At 43.1% G+C, this 17708-nt stretch overlaps 1 protein-coding gene across 5 annotated transcripts in view; it reads right to left on the bottom strand.

Annotated features, from left to right (window-relative positions):
* The window catches only part of YAP1 (Yes1 associated transcriptional regulator), a 67369-nt gene that overhangs the window by 34608 nt on the left and 15053 nt on the right, over positions 1-17708 (bottom strand). For all 5 annotated transcript variants that reach the window (XM_069759197.1, XM_069759193.1, XM_069759194.1 and 2 more), the window contains exon 2: positions 7659-7909. In XM_069759197.1, coding sequence (XP_069615298.1) covers positions 7659-7909 — 251 coding nt within the window. The remainder of the gene's footprint in view (positions 1-7658; positions 7910-17708) is intronic.

The raw sequence follows: 17708 nt of genomic DNA, 5'->3' as shown, positions 1-17708 counted from the left end.
CTCCTCACGTAAATAGGCAGAAGAGCTCAAATCTCTATTAGCCACAGGACACAAGGCTCCTGCCAGCTGTTATCTGTGGCCAGGCCACCTCTGTGGTCATTATCTAGAGGTTATAACCTCGTACCATCCCCTACATGCCTTTATAATCATGTATACACCGCTCACAGGAAATTTAGGTTAGGGCACTAAAGTTCCAATTGGTCAAATGCAAAATTGTGGCAGTATCACTTCCTCAACCTCACATTTAACATAGGAAAAAGGTGAGCTTCCAAATATATATATATATTTTTTTTTTAAAAGGTAGACATTTATCCGTTACCCAAAAGCATACAAAAAAGAAAAAAAAACTAAGCTGTGATACATTGAAAGTGTGAGAATAGAAAATTTAACAAAAATAAAAGAAATTACCATTTCAATTGTCAATTAGATCTTTATGCCACCCATTATATTTGGTCAATTTCCTCTAATCCCAGGGCCAAGGTTGTGGTGTTACTTAGGTATATTTTAGCTATCAGACACCCCTTATGTATGGATAAATTATAAAATACTACTTCAATCATTCATAAGTAGAAATTTTTTTTTTTTTTTTTTAAAGTGTTAAAAGTTAACAATTCTGCCAAAAATTGTTTTTTTTTTTGTTTTTTGTTTTTTTAATTCTTTCAAGGCATCTAAAAACAAAAAAAAGTTAAGAAATTTTGAAATAGACTGCATTAAGAAAATGGTTCAGTTTTGAGTATACACAGCATATGGTAGATACCAAAAATAAGATGAGATTACATGTGCCTTCAGGGGTTTGTTTTAAGGCTTCCATACATATTAAAACTAATGTCGGCTGAAGCCGCCGATATCGACAGGCAGAGCTGTGGAGTCATTAAGTCAAAACTACGACTGACATTTCCACGACTCCGACTCCACCAAAATGGGCTCCGACTCAACGACTCCAACTCCACAGCCCTGTCGACAGGTTCGGTCAACGATCTACTGTGCATGGGGGCACCGGCCGACTGATGGTTGGTAAAGTTTTGATTGCACATGTCCAATTTCAGACAGCCCATCGTATTCTCCCTGAGAAGAGCCGCTGGACAATGGAATAGTCTGAATCTCTCATACAGAACATAGGAGCGCTCGGCCGAGCGAGATCTCCTAACCGATGCATCGTTCAGTCGACAGCCACCTAGTGTATATGGCCGGCCTTAGTGAGGATTAGGAAAAAGTTTGTACATTAAATAAAGTTTTGAGTACATAACTCGGTTAAAAAGTTTCTTAACTCTACATGAGCTGCGTTAACACTAGAGTTTGGGTTTCTGTTCCCGGAAGTCCTGCAAAAGTTAAAATAGGGCCTGCCATTCCAACAGAGAAAGAAGTGAGGGAAGAAGACAAAAAAAAATTAGAAGAAGCATGCTACACTTTTTTTTCCCAAGCAAATCCATAGAGTTGCACATAACACATCAACGCAAGTCTAAAATGTGAAGCTAGCCTAACTGGGAAAAGTTCTTCTCCGGTTTGTATCACTTCAGACCAGGAAGTAGTTTCTAAACAGAACTTCCCACCCGTTCCACGGATGCAAACTAGCTCATTACTAATCGTAATCACCGAGGTCACTGTGACATCTGAGCAGATTTATGCAGATCAAGTCAGGAAATGAGTTGTCATATGTAACTACTTCTATATCCTGGAAAAACCGGGAAGACGGGACCTGTGCCGTGCAATAAAGTGGGATGGAAACTGTCACGAATGGATGAAGAAACATTACATGCTGGCTGATGGCCACTGACTGTACGTGTGTGATTGGCAGCCCGCTGCAGACAGTAAGACAGGGCGAAACGGCTTTCCAAAAAAAAAAAAAACCATGCCATCAGTTACATCTTATTTAACGCAGTGGAGGCATAATCGACAGAATATTTTATAGCATTATGATGGCTGCAGATCTTGAGTAAGAATGCACAAATATTTTGGGCATCACTTTGCCACACAGCGCAACCTTTAGTTACTCACTGTGCGAGCAACAGCCACATTCAGGAGAACAAGGCTGTGCTGTGATTATATATTATACCGCCTGAAACCAGATAAGAATGAAGCTGACTCAGTCTTTGCATTGTGTGCTACACTAAGCATGGAGAACGGAAAGAGAAGAGAACTGTCTGAGGACTTGAGAACCAAAATTGTTGAAGAATATCAACAATCTCAAGGTTACAAGTCCATCTCCAGAGATCTTGATGTTCCTTTGTCCATGATGCGCAAGATAATCAAAAAAATTTACAACCCTTGGCACTGTATCTAATCTCCGTGGAAGTGGACAGCAGAGAAAAAATATTGATGAAAGGTTGTAACGCAGGATGGTCCAGATGGCGGATAAGCAGCCCCAATCAAACTCCAAAGAAATTGAAGCATTCCTGCAGGATCATGGTGCATCAGTGTCAGTGCAATCTATCCATCCACATTTGAATGAAATTAAATGCTACATCAGGAGACCCAGGAGGAACCGGCTACTGACACAGACATACAAAAGCTAGACTGTAATTTGCCAAAATGTATGTGACTAAGCCAAAATCCTTCTGGGAAAGCGTCTTGTGGACAGAGGAGACCAAGACAGAGCTTTTTAGTAAAACACACCATTCTATTATTTATCAAAAACGGAATTAAGCCTACGAAGAAAGGAACACAGTACCTACAGTCAAATATGGTGGAGGTTCAAAGATGTTTTGGGGTTGTTTTGCTGTCACTGGGTGCCTTGATTGTGTGCAAGGAATCATGAAATCTGAAGATTACCAAAAGATTTACGGTCGCAATGTAGTGGCCTGGGTCAGAAAGCTGGGTTTGTGCCGTAGGTCATCGATCTTCCAGCAGGACAATGACCCCAAACATACTTCAACAAGCATCCAGAAATGAATGGAAACAAAAGGGCTGGAGAGTCCTGAAGTGGCCAGCAAGGAGTCCTGATCTAAGTCCGAATAAACAGCTATGGAGAGAACTTAAAATTGCTGGTGGGAGAAGGCATGCCTAAAATTTGAGAACACCTGGAGCACTTTGTAAAAGAAGAGTGGTCCAAAATTCCAGGTGAGAGGTATAAGAAGTTGTTGATGGTTATAGGAAGCGATTGATTGTAGTTATTTATTCCAAAGGGTGTGCAACCAAATATTAACCCCTTTCTGACCTCGGACAGGATAGTACATCCGAGGTCAGAAGCCCCTCTTTGATGCGGGCTCCGGCGGTGAGCCCGCATCAAAGCCGGGACATGTCAGCTGTTTTGAACAGCTGACATGTGCCCGTAATAGGCGAGGGCAGAATCGCGATCTGCCCGCACCTATTAACTAGTTAAATGCCGCTGTGAAACGCAGACAGCGGCATTTAACTACCGCATCCGGCCGGACGGCCGGAAATGACGGCATTGCCGACCCCCGTCACATGATCGGAGGTCGGCGATGCTTCTACATTGTAACCATAGAGGTCCTTGAGACCTCTATGGTTACAGATCTCCAGCAGCTGTGAGCGCCACCCTGTGGTCGGCGCTCACAGCACACCTGATTTTCTGCTACATAGCAGCGAACAGCAGATCGCTGCTACGTAGCAGAGCCGATCGTGCTGTGCCTGCTTCTAGCCTCCCATGGAGGCTATTGAAGCATGGCAAAAGAAAAAAAAAAAAATAAAAAGTAAAAAAAAATGTGAAATAAAAAAAAATATATAAAAAGTTTAAATCACCCCCCTTTCGCCCCAATCGAAATAAATCAATACAAAAAAAAAATCAAACCTACACATATTTGGTATAGCCGCGTTCAGAATCGCCAGATCTTATCAATAAAAAAAAGCATTAACCTGATCGCTAAACATCGTAGCGAGAAAAAAATTTGAAACGCCAGAATTACGTTTTTTTTGGTCGCCGCGACATTGCATTAAAATGAAATAACAGGCGATCAAAAGAACGTATCTGCACCAAAATGCTATCATTAAAAACGCCAGCTCGGCACGCAAAAAATAAGCCCTCAACAGACCCCAGATCATGAAAAATGGAGACGATACGAGTATCGGAAAATGGCACAATTTTTTTTTTAGTTTTTTTTTTAGCAAAGTTTGGAATTTTCTTTCACCACTTAGGTAAAAAATAACCTAGTCATGTTAGGTTTTTATGAACTCGTAATGACCTGGAGAATCATAATGTCAGGTCAGTTTTAGCATTTAGCGAACCTACCAAAAAAGCCAAGCAAAAAACAAGTGTGGGATTGCACTTTTTTTTGCAATTTCACTGAACTTGGAATTTTTTTCCCATTTTTTAGTACACAACATGCTAAAACCAATGATGTCGTTCAAAAGTACAACTCGTCCCGCAAAAAATAAGCCCTCACATGGCCAAATTGACAGAAAAATAAAAAAGTTATGGCTCTGGGAAGGAGGGGAGTGAAAAACGAACATGGAAAAATGAAAAATCCCAAGTCATGAAGGGGTTAAGTTGAGGTAGCGAAAAATTTTGTCCGGACTGTTTTTGAGGTTGTGTGTGAAATTATGTCCAATTTGCCTTTTTTTCGGGTTATTCCAATACACACAAAGGAGATCAACATGTGTATACCAAAACGTGTAATTGCAATAATTTTCTTGGAGAAATGCTTCATTTTCTGAAAAAAAAATTCAAGTGTGCCAACGCTTTCGGCCAGGTTTTAGGCCGACTTCATAAGTCCAAAGATTCACTGTCCACTTACAGACCGGCCGCCGGGCTCTGATCACGGTACACGCAACCGCTCCGGACGTCACGCGGACCATGAATTGGGGAGGTGCTATTTCACAGACAAAACCAAAGCCTCAAACAAGTGCTAAAAATGTGTATATTTTCATAAGATTTTAATTATTAACTAATAGAATTAGCGTTTTATATGTAGTGTATTATGTGTGATGCAAGTTGGGGAGGTGTGAATCCGGCCTATGGGGATTTTCCGACACCTTTTACTTCCCCACATCAGTACACATCATATAGACAGGTAAAAGCTCCTAGAACACAAATCCCTGCAGGTTTTAAGGTGGTTTCTAAAGTCTGGAACTCCAGCCAGATTTTTTTTTTTTCTCAAATCTACAAACTCCTACACAGCCGAGATTACATATCAATTATTTCCTATTGTCGGGGAGGACTCGCCCTTAATTGCATCAACACCACAAACTTTCTGCCAAGCCAGGAGGGGTTAAGCCTCTCACCCGCCCGGGCAGTTCAGCATGTGATCCCAGCAGGGAGAGATTTAAGAAGCTGCCTTTATTTTGCTTAACAACCTAGTTTATATCCAGGCCTTTTCTCAATCAGGTCTGATCCCTCACAGCCAGCAGTCCATTCAATCATTTGCTTAGGATGTCTGCTGAGGAACAAACGCTCTCGCTCATGCATACCACTTTGCCAGACTTGTGTGTACTTTACTTTCTAAGTCCCCTCATTGTTCTAGGCGAAACATGAGCCCATAATAAGGAAACCAGGGCAGTGCAGGGAGATCCAGAGAGGAAAAGATCAATATGTGAACTTTTACAGGTATTTAAAACAAGGGGGAAAAAAAACAAACCCTATAAGCCACAGCAGATACACCTCATCTCCGGGTGTTTAATTTCGGTTATCCTTGTTTCAGTCTTTTAAGGGTAACAGGTGTGTTTTGATTTACTCAGTTGTCTGCCCCATCACCTTTCGGGTGCGGCTTTATATACTTTCCCCATACTGGTATTAGTCCCAAATTGGATGTCCAGTCATACTGCTGTAGCTTAAGCCAGTCAGTAAAAGACCAGCTAGGGTTTATCTCTTTCCTGTTTATGTTCTCTACCCTGCATCCAGCTTCTGTTTCTTTTTAGCAAACAGGCGGCATATTCTTTAACAGTACGTACTAACCTTTTTTTTTTGTATTTTGTGGTTTGCTTTAGGGTATGTGCACACGTAGAATGGTCCACTGCATTTTTCCTGCGGATTTATTGCGGTTTTTGTGCGGTTTTACGTCTGCGGTTTTCTATTATGGAGCAGGTGTAAAACCGCTGCGGATTCCGCACAAAGAATTGACATGCTGCGGAATGTAAACCGCTGCGGAATGTAAACCGCTGCGTTTCGACGCGTTTTTTTCCGCAGCATGGGCACAGCGTTTTCAGTTTCCCATAGGTATACATTGTACTGTAAACTCATGGGAAACTGCTGCGGACCCGCAGCAAAATCCGCATCGTGTGCACAGAGCCTTACTCACTCTGGGATCTTTTTCTATTTCAGCACACTTTCCCTTTTGTAGGTAATTTTCACTCTGCTCTCTGGTTCTTCAGGAGGAATGTGAAGCACCTGACGGCCTTTCAGACGGCATAGGCCCAAGTTGCCATCATCTAGTCTCTGATTGTGGCTATCTCGGCTCACGCAGGAACCACTAGGGACTCCGAGGGATCAGGTTATCTAGTCTGTACAGGAACTGGCTGGGTCAGTTGCAATTTGTAGGGTGTTACCAATTTTCCCGAGTGATTTGCTTCACTATCAAAACAGCACCTCCTCAAATTGTTGCTACTGCAGTGTTTCAGGAACAGTTTTTCCGTTTACTTCTGTGCCCCCTGTTCCAAAGTCATGGCCCCCCGGTATAAATGGGGAAAGTTCTCCCTTCAATCAACAAGGCATTCAGAACAAAACTTCTCTGTGTGCGTTTGCTTTTTATCTCATAATACCAGACCAGTCAAAACACAGCCATGCCCACATAAAAGTTCTGCGATACTCGCCCAGTTGGTTAAAAAGAAAAATTTGCACAATTATTACCTAGGGGCACAACTTTGGAATGGAGGTTCACAGAAGAAAAAGAAAACCTGTTCCAGAATCATAATGCTCACTTTAAATTAAAAAAAAAAAAAAAAATGGTTCCATTTAATATGCTGCAATTTCTCCAATATACAGCTCCTATTAGGATAACAGATGAACAAATAGAAAATAAAATGGATGAATGCCTATATACAAGAACAGCGGAACGTGTTGCGTGGAGAAGTTGACACTTAAAAGGTAGAAATGAGCAGACAGATTTGCAGGACTCTGGCCCAGGGGCCAGGTCAGTATTCCATGGGGGCTGGACAGGAGCACTGGGAATTGCTTCCGACTTGCCAGCATGCTCAGGTCCTCTTTTGATTATCTGGCCTGGCATGATATCAGGTCTGGATGATGGTTGGCGCTATGCATGCTAGAAAGTGATGGAAAGGACATCCATGCACCTAAAGTGCTGGCAGAATCCTGGGAACCATCCACTCAAAGCAAAAATCCTTACATGTTTTAATTAAGAATACATATCATGATCCAAAAATAACATATTACATTTTACGTTGCCAACTTCCCGCAGTAGTGACACTCCCAGCATCAATAACCAAGGTGCAAGAAGACGCTCCTGTGCCCAATGAACAATACCAGGCCCAGCCTAAACAGTCACAGGTGAGAACGCCGCACTGCCCAGGATAGATATAGAAATAATTGCATCAATTTGCTTATTCTATTATTATGGTGCCATCATAATGATATCCATCACACCTCCGCACTGCCCGGCACCCACTGATCATCAACCTTTTCCTGAATAATAACCCAGTCTGCCAAATGTATAAAGGAGAAGTAAAAAAAGACATATCTAAAACATTAATGAACATATAAGTCGAATAAACATCTTCAAAAAAAAAAACCACAGACTGAATTTACTCACTTCAGAAAATATCTTTGTCCCGATGGAGTTTTGGCCATTTCCCATCCCGGAGGCAGAGGGACATCGTCCGGAATTTCAAAAGACGACTGTCGGAGATGCGGATTTGGAGGGGCAGGTCCTTGGGTAGAAACCACTCCTTGTGGAGAAAGAGCTCCGGGAGAGACGGCGCCAAGCTGCAGAGAGGCTGGAGAGGAGTGTGCGCGAACATGTTGAGGAGTCAACGCCCCCGCAGATCCACCATCCGTGCTGGCCTGTGAGAAGGCAAAAGGTGTTATTCTTCAGAAATTGGCTGCTGGGTTATGTAGTTCACAAAATGCATTCCACCAATTAACCACATCACCGGATTACAAACACATACCGACACTAGAAAAAAAATTCTTCAAGTAAGCACGTTTACCAGACTGAAGACCGTGATGGTTCTTAGAAGTCCCACGTATAGTGAATTATGACATCCAAGGGACCCAACAGGTGGACGGATGAAGAGGTTGTACATAGTAAAACATGGCTGCATTAGATTCAGCTCATGGTAGGAGAATCGCTGGATATGGAAAAAGCCACCATGTTTTATGCATACGAACCCATTCAGAAACCGTAAAACCCTGACCGGTCACAGAGACCTGGTGTTTTAGTAGCGCTATAGAACATGATCCCTTTCTGAGGGGAAATCCTGGCACTACCGATGGTGGATAAACATTGGGAGGACTCTCAAAAACTTGGATAGGTGCGCACCCACCAATGGAAAAAAATCTAAAGTTTCACAAGATAAAACACTATAGCAGGAGTCGACCACTTCTTGCCAATTGTTTCAGCAGACACTCTAGTGTGTAGGGGGCCATAGACAGAGGATTGCGGAGAGTTGAGGATCCGGCATATCCAATTTCGGACTGCCAATCCTTTTGTTCTTTCCGAGATTAGTTGCCACCAGAGATGTCTGTCAGCAGCTCTCTCGTAGAGAGCCCAGAACCGCGCAATATAAAAATATATACATTATTGTGCATTTTTGTGGTTATAAAATGTTTTTGTTTTTTTTTGCACATTTCTAAATCCTTTTTTCGCAGAAATATGTTGTACACCAAGAAAAGTGGTGCAAATTCAATGAAACTCTTCCCCATATATTATAGGAGATTTGAGAAAGCATATAACCATGCAAAAGCAAAGGGAGTTTTTTGTTTTAAATACTTAAGTCCCTTCTCAAATGCTCTGCACCCACCCACCAATAAACTATTTAAAGGGCATGGCCACCACGAGTGGTACTTTTCACTCTTGGGACAACCAAAGGGTCCAGGACTGTCAAAGTGCAGAACAAACCCAGTACAATTCTAGAGACATTAAGGCTATGTGCACACGTTCAGGAATTCATGCAGAAAATTCCTGGGGAAATCCGGACATTTCTGCCAGATTTCCGCATGAAATCCGCATGCGTTTTTTTGCACGTTTTTGCGCGGTTTTTGCGCGGTTTTTCCCAGACATTTCCCAATGCATTAGACAGTGGGAAAACCGCGAAAAAAACGCAAAATTAATGAGCAGGTTCATTATTTTTCCGCAATGCGTTTTTCATGCGGAAAAACGCACATCATGTGCACAGAAATTGTGGATTTCATTAAAAATGATAGGATACTTAATGTATGCAGATTATTTGCGGTTTTATAGCGTTTTTATTGTGCAAAAACGCTAAAAAAACGCAAATAATCTGCAACGTGTGCACATAGCCTTACTCTGGTACATGTGAGCTGCTCCTGGCTTGTTAGCCCTCATCAGTGCAAGATATGGAACCTGTTCCACCAGCCCAGGATACAGTAATGAGTCCACATTCATTCATTCACTGGCAGCGTTACAATGATTCTGGACAAGCCCTAATGGCTTCATCAGTTCTCAACACAATGCAAGCTTCACTATCAAACAGGAAACTGCCCCAAAGGGAAGGAAGCAAGCACACGAGTACCAGAGGGACATCAAAACCTCCTGCCAACTGGGAAAAAGTATAAGAGTCGGAAAATAAGAAATAATCAGATGTCAACTACATCACAGAATCAAGTCCTGGATCTACAGAGACCTATAGATTTATCTATAGACAAAAGTCACAAGCGACGATGGTCTTACACGACCTATGAGATCCTGCAAATTGAACAAAAATACCGAGCATCAAGGAGGTCCTAGACAAAATCTCTATGCTTCTTAAGATCCCCACATAAGTTAGAGTAATGTCTGCCGTACGGCCAATATCAAAGGCTTTGGCCAACAACTGATCGTCGGGGCAGATGTCGATCAAACGCGTCCGATATCGGACTGCTGAATGTATTCTTCTTCAGGAGATAATCTCTTCTGGTGGCTGTCTGTTGGCGGCTCACAGGAAACAGAGCTTGGACGAATGAACGTTCTTGTGTATGGCAAAGACTAAAAATGGCTGTCAGACTAACGATCGGTGACATGGAAGATGTCGATGAGGCGCGTCCGATATCGGACTGCTGAATGTATTCTTCTTCAGGAGATAATCTCTTCTGGTGGCTGTCTGTTGGCGGCTCACAGGAAACAGAGCTTGGACGAACGAACGTTCTTGTGTATGGCAAAGACTAAAAATGGCTGTCCGACTAACGATCGGTGAACAGCCGTCTAACCGGCTTACAAGTAATTCAAGAATTAGACATGTCTGAATATGGTGATCTATTGTGCTGGACACAAAGCTTCATATTATATACAGCATTTTTCTTTAAGCCCCGAGTAGTAGACTTCAGCTACCCAACGTTGGCTATACACATTACACAACTATCTGTCGAATGAACATTCAGCCAACAGTTCGCTCTCTTGACTCCCTTATACATAGAAGTGCTCGGGGTGTGGGAGGAGAAGAAAAAAATCACTGTCAGGATCCCCTGGCAGTGGCTTATCCCTTCCAAAAACAAAAGGATCGGCCATTGAAATTCCACTAGATTGATTATTCTCTAACCCAACATTGTCAGATAGTCTTATGGTCCCAACGAAAATGGTGGGTTTGGCTCACTTTTGTCTAATATGTATGGGAGAGTTTTGGAGGCTCTGGTTAGAAGAGTTCATTGGGGACTGCCATGCACCCTACATATACCGATCGCATCCCTTTGGCACACTCAGGACTTTTACACAAGAGTGTAGCTTATTAGATTCTAATGTACGGAGAGACTTTGGACGCAATTCATTACTGCCTTTGCACCTGTTATTTTGCCAAGATTTTAGTATTTTGCTTTTTATTTTTTGCGCCATATTCATCTTTCCATTTAAGCTTTTTACAAAGTCACTTTTTTATACATTGGTGCTTTTTTTTTTCTTTTAGTTCGTCACGGTGGGCTAGGGTTTAGAGTTTCCAGATGGTTTTTTTGAACGAGTCATCAATTATGACTTTTTGAAAAGTTGTAAAATTTGGTCTTTAATGTACTCCATTCGTCCTCTCCTCCTGAAATTACTTTATGTACGGCTAAATATTTATTGCAAATTTGGCAGTAATTTTTATTAGTGATCCACACCTTTTTGCACTAAAGAGGTACAAAACAGGTTAAAAACAAAAAATTAAGAGAGTGTCCTTGATTCTGCCGCAAAACAACGTGCACAGGGCTGTGGAGTCGGAGTCCATTTTGGTGGAGTCGGTGTCATGGAAATTGAGGAGTCAGGAGGTTTTGCTTACCCACTCCACATCCCTGAACGTGCACCATTCTGATGAATTTGGCTTACAAAACCCTATCAATTAATAGCTTAAGACAAAAGACAAGAAAAATGGACTTTAAAAAAAAAAAAATTGCAGATGATGATGCATAGTGCATGGTTATAGCGCGACATCGAAAAAAGCTCAAAGGTAGCCAAAACCAAGGTGAAAAAGCCCAAGGAGTATGGTCTCCTGTATCATTAGTTGTAGATTTGGGAGGTGATTTTTCAGGTCTCGCTTCCTTGGAGGTGGCAGGTCTGGACCTGCAGCCTGTTTAGATTTGGTTTTGAATGGAGGAATGAGCACTGATCGTGGATCTCTTCTCTAACATAGTAACATAGTAACATAGTTAGTAAGGCCGAAAAAAGACATTTGTCCATCCAGTTCAGCCTATATTCCATCATAATAAATACCCAGATCTACGTCCTTCTACAGAACCTAATAATTGTATGATACAATATTGTTCTGCTCCAGGAAGACATCCAGGCCTCTCTTGAACCCCTCGACTGAGTTCGCCATCACCACCTCCTCAGGCAAGCAATTCCAGATTCTCACTGCCCTAACAGTAAAGAATCCTCTTCTATGTTGGTGGAAAAACCTTCTCTCCTCCAGACGCAAAGAATGCCCCCTTGTGCCCGTCACCTTCCTTGGTATATTTCAAAAAACCTGATCTGCACATCCAAACATAGACACAGTGTGAACAGGTGCTGAACCCAGAGTCGCCAACTCGTATATATTTAAGTAAATAGGGCAGCACACTGCAGCGCTAAAACATGCAAACTTGAAAACACAAAATTTGAACTGCATTACTGCACTGAAAATATGAAAAATGAGAGCTTTTAGCGCATAAAAATGGCCAATTTTATGTGTACCTCGTAGCCACGATAAGGCATCTCTCTTATACGAGGCCCTACGCTTGACCTACCTCTCTGAGAATAAACGTCTCCATCTGAATGGGTACATGGTTTCACATGTACCCATTCAGATGGAGACGTTTATTCTCAGAGAGGTAGGTCAAACGTAGGGCCTCGTATAAGAGAGATGCCTTATCGTGGCTACGAGGTACACATAAAATTGGCCATTTTTATGCGCTAAAAGCTCTCATTTTTCATATTTTCAGTGCAGTAATGCAGTTCAAATTTTGTGTTTTCAAGTTTGCATGTTTTGGCGCTGCAGTGTGCTGCCCTATTTACCTTCCTTGGTATAAACAGATCCTCAGCGAGATATTTGTATTCTCCCCTTATATACTTATACATGGTTATTAGATCGCCCCTCAGTCGTCTTTTTTCTTGACTAAATAATCCTAATTTCGCTAATCTATCTGGGTATTGTAGTTCTCCCATTCCCATTATTAATTTTGTTGCCCTCCTTTGTACTCTCTCTAGTTCCATTATATCCTTCCTGAGCACCGGTGCCCAAAACTGGACACAGTACTCCATGTGCGGTCTAACTAGGGATTTGTACAGAGGCAGTATAATGCTCTCATCATGTGTATCCAGACCTCTTTAATGCACCCCATGATCCTGTTTGCCTGGGCAGCTGCTGCCTGGCACTGGCTGCTCCAGGTAAGTTTATCATTAACTAGGATCCCCAAGTCCTTCTCCCTGTCAGATTTACCCAGTGGTTTCCCGTTCAGTGTGTAATGGTGATATTGATTCCTTCTTCCCATGTGTATAACCTTACATTTATCATTGTTAAACCTCATCTGCCACCTTTCAGCCCAAGTTTCCAACCTATCCAGATCCATCTGTAGCAGAATACTATCTTCTCTTGTATTAACTGCTTTACATAGTTTTGTATCATCTGCAAATATCGATATTTTACTGTGTAAACCTTTTACCAGATCATTAATGAATATGTTGAAGAGAACAGGTCCCAATACTGACCCCTGCGGTACCCCACTGGTCACAGCGACCCAGTTAGAGACTATACCATTTATAACCACCCTCTGCTTTCTATCACTAAGCCAGTTACTAACCCATTTACACACAAGTGGGGGAAAAGGATGAAGTGGGGGAAATGGATGAAGTGGGGGTAGCGGATGAAGTGAGGGAAGTGAGGGAAATGGATGAAGCGGGAAAAGCGGATGAAGTGGGGGAAACGGATAACGTGGGGGAAACGGATAACGTGGGGGAAACGGATAACGTGGGGGAAACGGATAACGTGGGGGAAACGGATAAAGTGGGGGAAACGGATAAAGTGGGGGAAACGGATAAAGTGGGGGAAACGGATAAAGTGGGGGAAACGGATAAAGTGGGGGAAACGGATAAAGTGGGGGAAACGGATAAAGTGGGGGAAACGGATAAAGTGGGGGAAACGGATAAAGTGGGGGAAACGGATAAAGTGGGGGAAACGGATAAAGTGGGGGAAACGGATAAAGTGGGGGAAACGGATAAAGTGGGGGAAACGGATAAAGTGGGGGAAACGGATAAAGTGGGGGAAACGGATAAAGTGGGGGAAACGGATAAAGTGGGGGAAACGGATAAAGTGGGGGAAACGGATAAAGTGGGGGAAACGGATAAAGTGGGGGAAACGGATAAAGTGGGGGAAACGGATAAAGTGGGGGAAACGGATAAAGTGGGGGAAACGGATAAAGTGGGGGAAACGGATAAAGTGGGGGAAACGGATAAAGTGGGGGAAACGGATAAAGTGGGGGAAACGGATAAAGTGGGGGAAACGGATAAAGTGGGGGAAACGGATAAAGTGGGGGAAACGGATAAAGTGGGGGAAACGGATAAAGTGGGGGAAACGGATAAAGTGGGGGAAACGGATAAAGTGGGGGAAACGGATAAAGTGGGGGAAACGGATAAAGTGGGGGAAACGGATAAAGTGGGGGAAACGGATAAAGTGGGGGAAACGGATAAAGTGGGGGAAACGGATAAAGTGGGGGAAACGGATAAAGTGGGGGAAACGGATAAAGTGGGGGAAACGGATAAAGTGGGGGAAACGGATAAAGTGGGGGAAACGGATAAAGTGGGGGAAACGGATAAAGTGGGGGAAACGGATAAAGTGGGGGGAAATGGATGAAGTGGGGGAAATGGATGAAGTGGGGGAAATGGATGAAGTGGGGGAAGCGGATGAAGTGGGGGAAGCGAATTAAAGGGACACTGTCAACTAAACCCGGAGGGAACAATCCCCAGCCACGGAGGCGGGGCCTTGGGGTCCCCGACTCACCCCCTCCCCACCCGCCGGCTGCATGCTGGCTGCAATACTGGACCGAAGTCCACTCTCCGTCCTCCACAGCACACACCCGCGCAAGGTGCAATCTTGCCCTGCGCAGGCGTGCACTACGGAGGACAGAGAATGAACCTCAATCCAACACTGCAGCCAGCGGGCAAGGAAAGGGCGAATCAAAAACACCCAAAAACCCCGCCTCCGTGGCTGAAGACTGCCCCCTCCAAATTCAGGTGACAGCGTCCCCTCAAGTGGTTTAAAAATTCAGACTTTTTGAAAAGTCTCACATAAAGAATCGGTTGCAAAAATCCAGTTACCAAAAACAGCAATCACAAAGGTGAACAGAGGAACGAAGCCGACGGATGAGCAGAAAATACACATCAAGACAGGTGTGAGGTCAAAGAAGAATATTGAGCAAAAGAAAAAATGGCTTAAAAAATAGAAATGATGAAAAATAGGAGCAAATTCAATAATGAATCAGGCCTGATATTTTTGGTAAATCTACCCTCATCACAAGGCACCGATGGGCTGCCATGATGGCTGGTGGTCTGCTGAAGACCCCCGCTTCTGTCAGTATGATCCTGATTGTCAGTATACAGCGCAGCGCTGTGTTTAGACCAAGCGGGAGGACAATCGGAGGATCGAGTCCCTGTAACGTCAGCAGGATTGTGCCCAGTGACTACACACAGTGTCCGGTCGGTGCCGGTATACTGATTACACCGATACCTGGTGATGGAATCCGTCTTGTGGTTGTAGTGGAATCTGTATTTGCAGTTACAGGGGGTATTCCCATCTCCGAGATCCTATCCCAATATGGAGCAGGTGTAATAATGATATTAGCAAATACCTCCGATTAGTCATGTAGTATAGTTCTTCTGATTCACTACATCTCTTTCCTCATGTGCAGTCATTGCAGGACCTGATCGTGGATCTCTTCTCTAACATCAGCCATTTCTATCTTCAGAAAGCTTCATGACATGTCCTTCCGCTTTCCAACGCTCTTAGGTTGTGCATACGTTGCACTTTTCCTGCGTGTTTTTGCCATGAAACACCCCACAAAATCTTAGCAGATCCTTCACAACAAATCCATAATGTATAGAGGTAATAACCACAATACAGGTAGTACTAATACAACAAAACCTTACTCATATTACACCAAAAATACTACTCTACAGCAGGTATCCCCAGCCTTTCCACAAGAGACATTTTCAGATCTGAGAGATGGTTGTGAGCCAAATTTTATGTGAAGAAATCGTTGCCCCATTTTTTTTTCCCCCAATTGAAGTTACCGTAATAATTCTCAGAGTGACCCCATATAAAGTAATAAAAGCACGGTTACACTCTTATACAGTAACTAGATGGTGGCCCGATTCTAACGCATCGGGTATTCTAGAATATGCATGTCCACGTAGTATATTGCCCAGCCACGTAGTATATTTCCCAGCCCACGTAGTATATTGCCCAGCCACGTAGTATATTGCCCAGCCACATAGTATATTGCCCAGCTACATAGTATATTGCCCAAACACTTAGTATATTGCCCAGCTACATAGTATATTGCCCAGTCACATAGTATATTGCCCAGCTACATAGTATATTGCCCAGTCACATAGTATATTGCCCAGCCACATAGTATATTGCCCAGCCACATAGTATATTGCCCAGCTACATAGTATATTGCCCAGTCACATAGTATATTGCCCAGCTACATAGTATATTGCCCAGTCACATAGTATATTGCCCAGCTACATAGTATATTGCCCAGTCACATAGTATATTGCCCAGCTACATAGTATATTGCCCAGCTACATACAGGTCCTTCTCAAAAAATTAGCATATAGTGTTAAATTTCATTATTTACCATAATGTAATGATTACAATTAAACTTTCATATATTATAGATTCATTATCCACCAACTGAAATTTGTCAGGTCTTTTATTGTTTTAATGCTGATGATTTTGGCATACAACTCCTGATAACCCAAAAAACCTGTCTCAATAAATTAGCATATCAAGAAAAGGTTCTCTAAACGACCTATTACCCTAATCTTCTGAATCAACTAATTAACTCTAAACACATGCAAAAGATACCTGAGGCTTTTATAAACTCCCTGCCTGGTTCATTACTCAAAACCCCCATCATGGGTAAGACTAGCGACCTGACAGATGTCAAGAAGGCCATCATTGACACCCTCAAGCAAGAGGGTAAGACCCAGAAAGAAATTTCTCAACAAATAGGCTGTTCCCAGAGTGCTGTATCAAGGCACCTCAATGGTAAGTCTGTTGGAAGGAAACAATGTGGCAGAAAACGCTGTACAACGAGAAGAGGAGACCGGACCCTGAGGAAGATTGTGGAGAAGGACCGATTCCAGACCTTGGGGAACCTGAGGAAGCAGTGGACTGAGTCTGGTGTGGAAACATCCAGAGCCACCGTGCACAGGCGTGTGCAGGAAATGGGCTACAGGTGCCGCATTCCCCAGGTAAAGCCACTTTTGAACCATAAACAGCGGCAGAGGCGCCTGACCTGGGCTACAGAGAAGCAGCACTGGACTGTTGCTAAGTGGTCCCAAGTACTTTTTTCTGATGAAAGCAAATTTTGCATGTCATTCGGAAATCAAGGTGCCAGAGTCTGGAGGAAGACTGGGGAGAAGGAAATGCCAAAATGCCTGAAGTCCAGTGTCAAGTACCCACAGTCAGTGATGGTGTGGGGTGCCATGTCAGCTGCTGGTGTTGGTCCACTGTGTTTCATCAAGGGCAGGGTCAATGCAGCTAGCTATCAGGAGATTTTGGAGCACTTCATGCTTCCATCGGCTGAAATGCTTTATGGAGATGAAGATTTCATTTTTCAGCACGACCTGGCACCTGCTCACAGTGCCAAAACCACTGGTAAATGGTTTACTGACCATGGTATTACTGTGCTCAATTGGCCTGCCAACTCTCCTGACCTGAACCCCATAGAGAATCTGTGGGATATTGTGAAGAGAAAGTTGAGAGACGCAAGACCCAACACTCTGGATGAGCTTAAGGCCGCTATTGAAGCATCCTGGGCCTCCATAACATCTCAGCAGTGTCACAGGCTGATTGCCTCCATGCCACGCCGCACTGAAGCAGTCATTTCTGCCAAAGGATTCCCGACCAATTATTGAGTGCATAACTGAACATTATTATTTGATGGTTTTTTTGTTTGTTATTAAAAAACACTTTTA

This window comes from Ranitomeya imitator, chromosome 3, assembly GCF_032444005.1.
Source record: "Ranitomeya imitator isolate aRanImi1 chromosome 3, aRanImi1.pri, whole genome shotgun sequence".
NCBI classification, from domain to species: Eukaryota; Metazoa; Chordata; class Amphibia; order Anura; family Dendrobatidae; genus Ranitomeya; species Ranitomeya imitator.
This window is presented reverse-complemented; position numbering and strand designations above follow the sequence as displayed.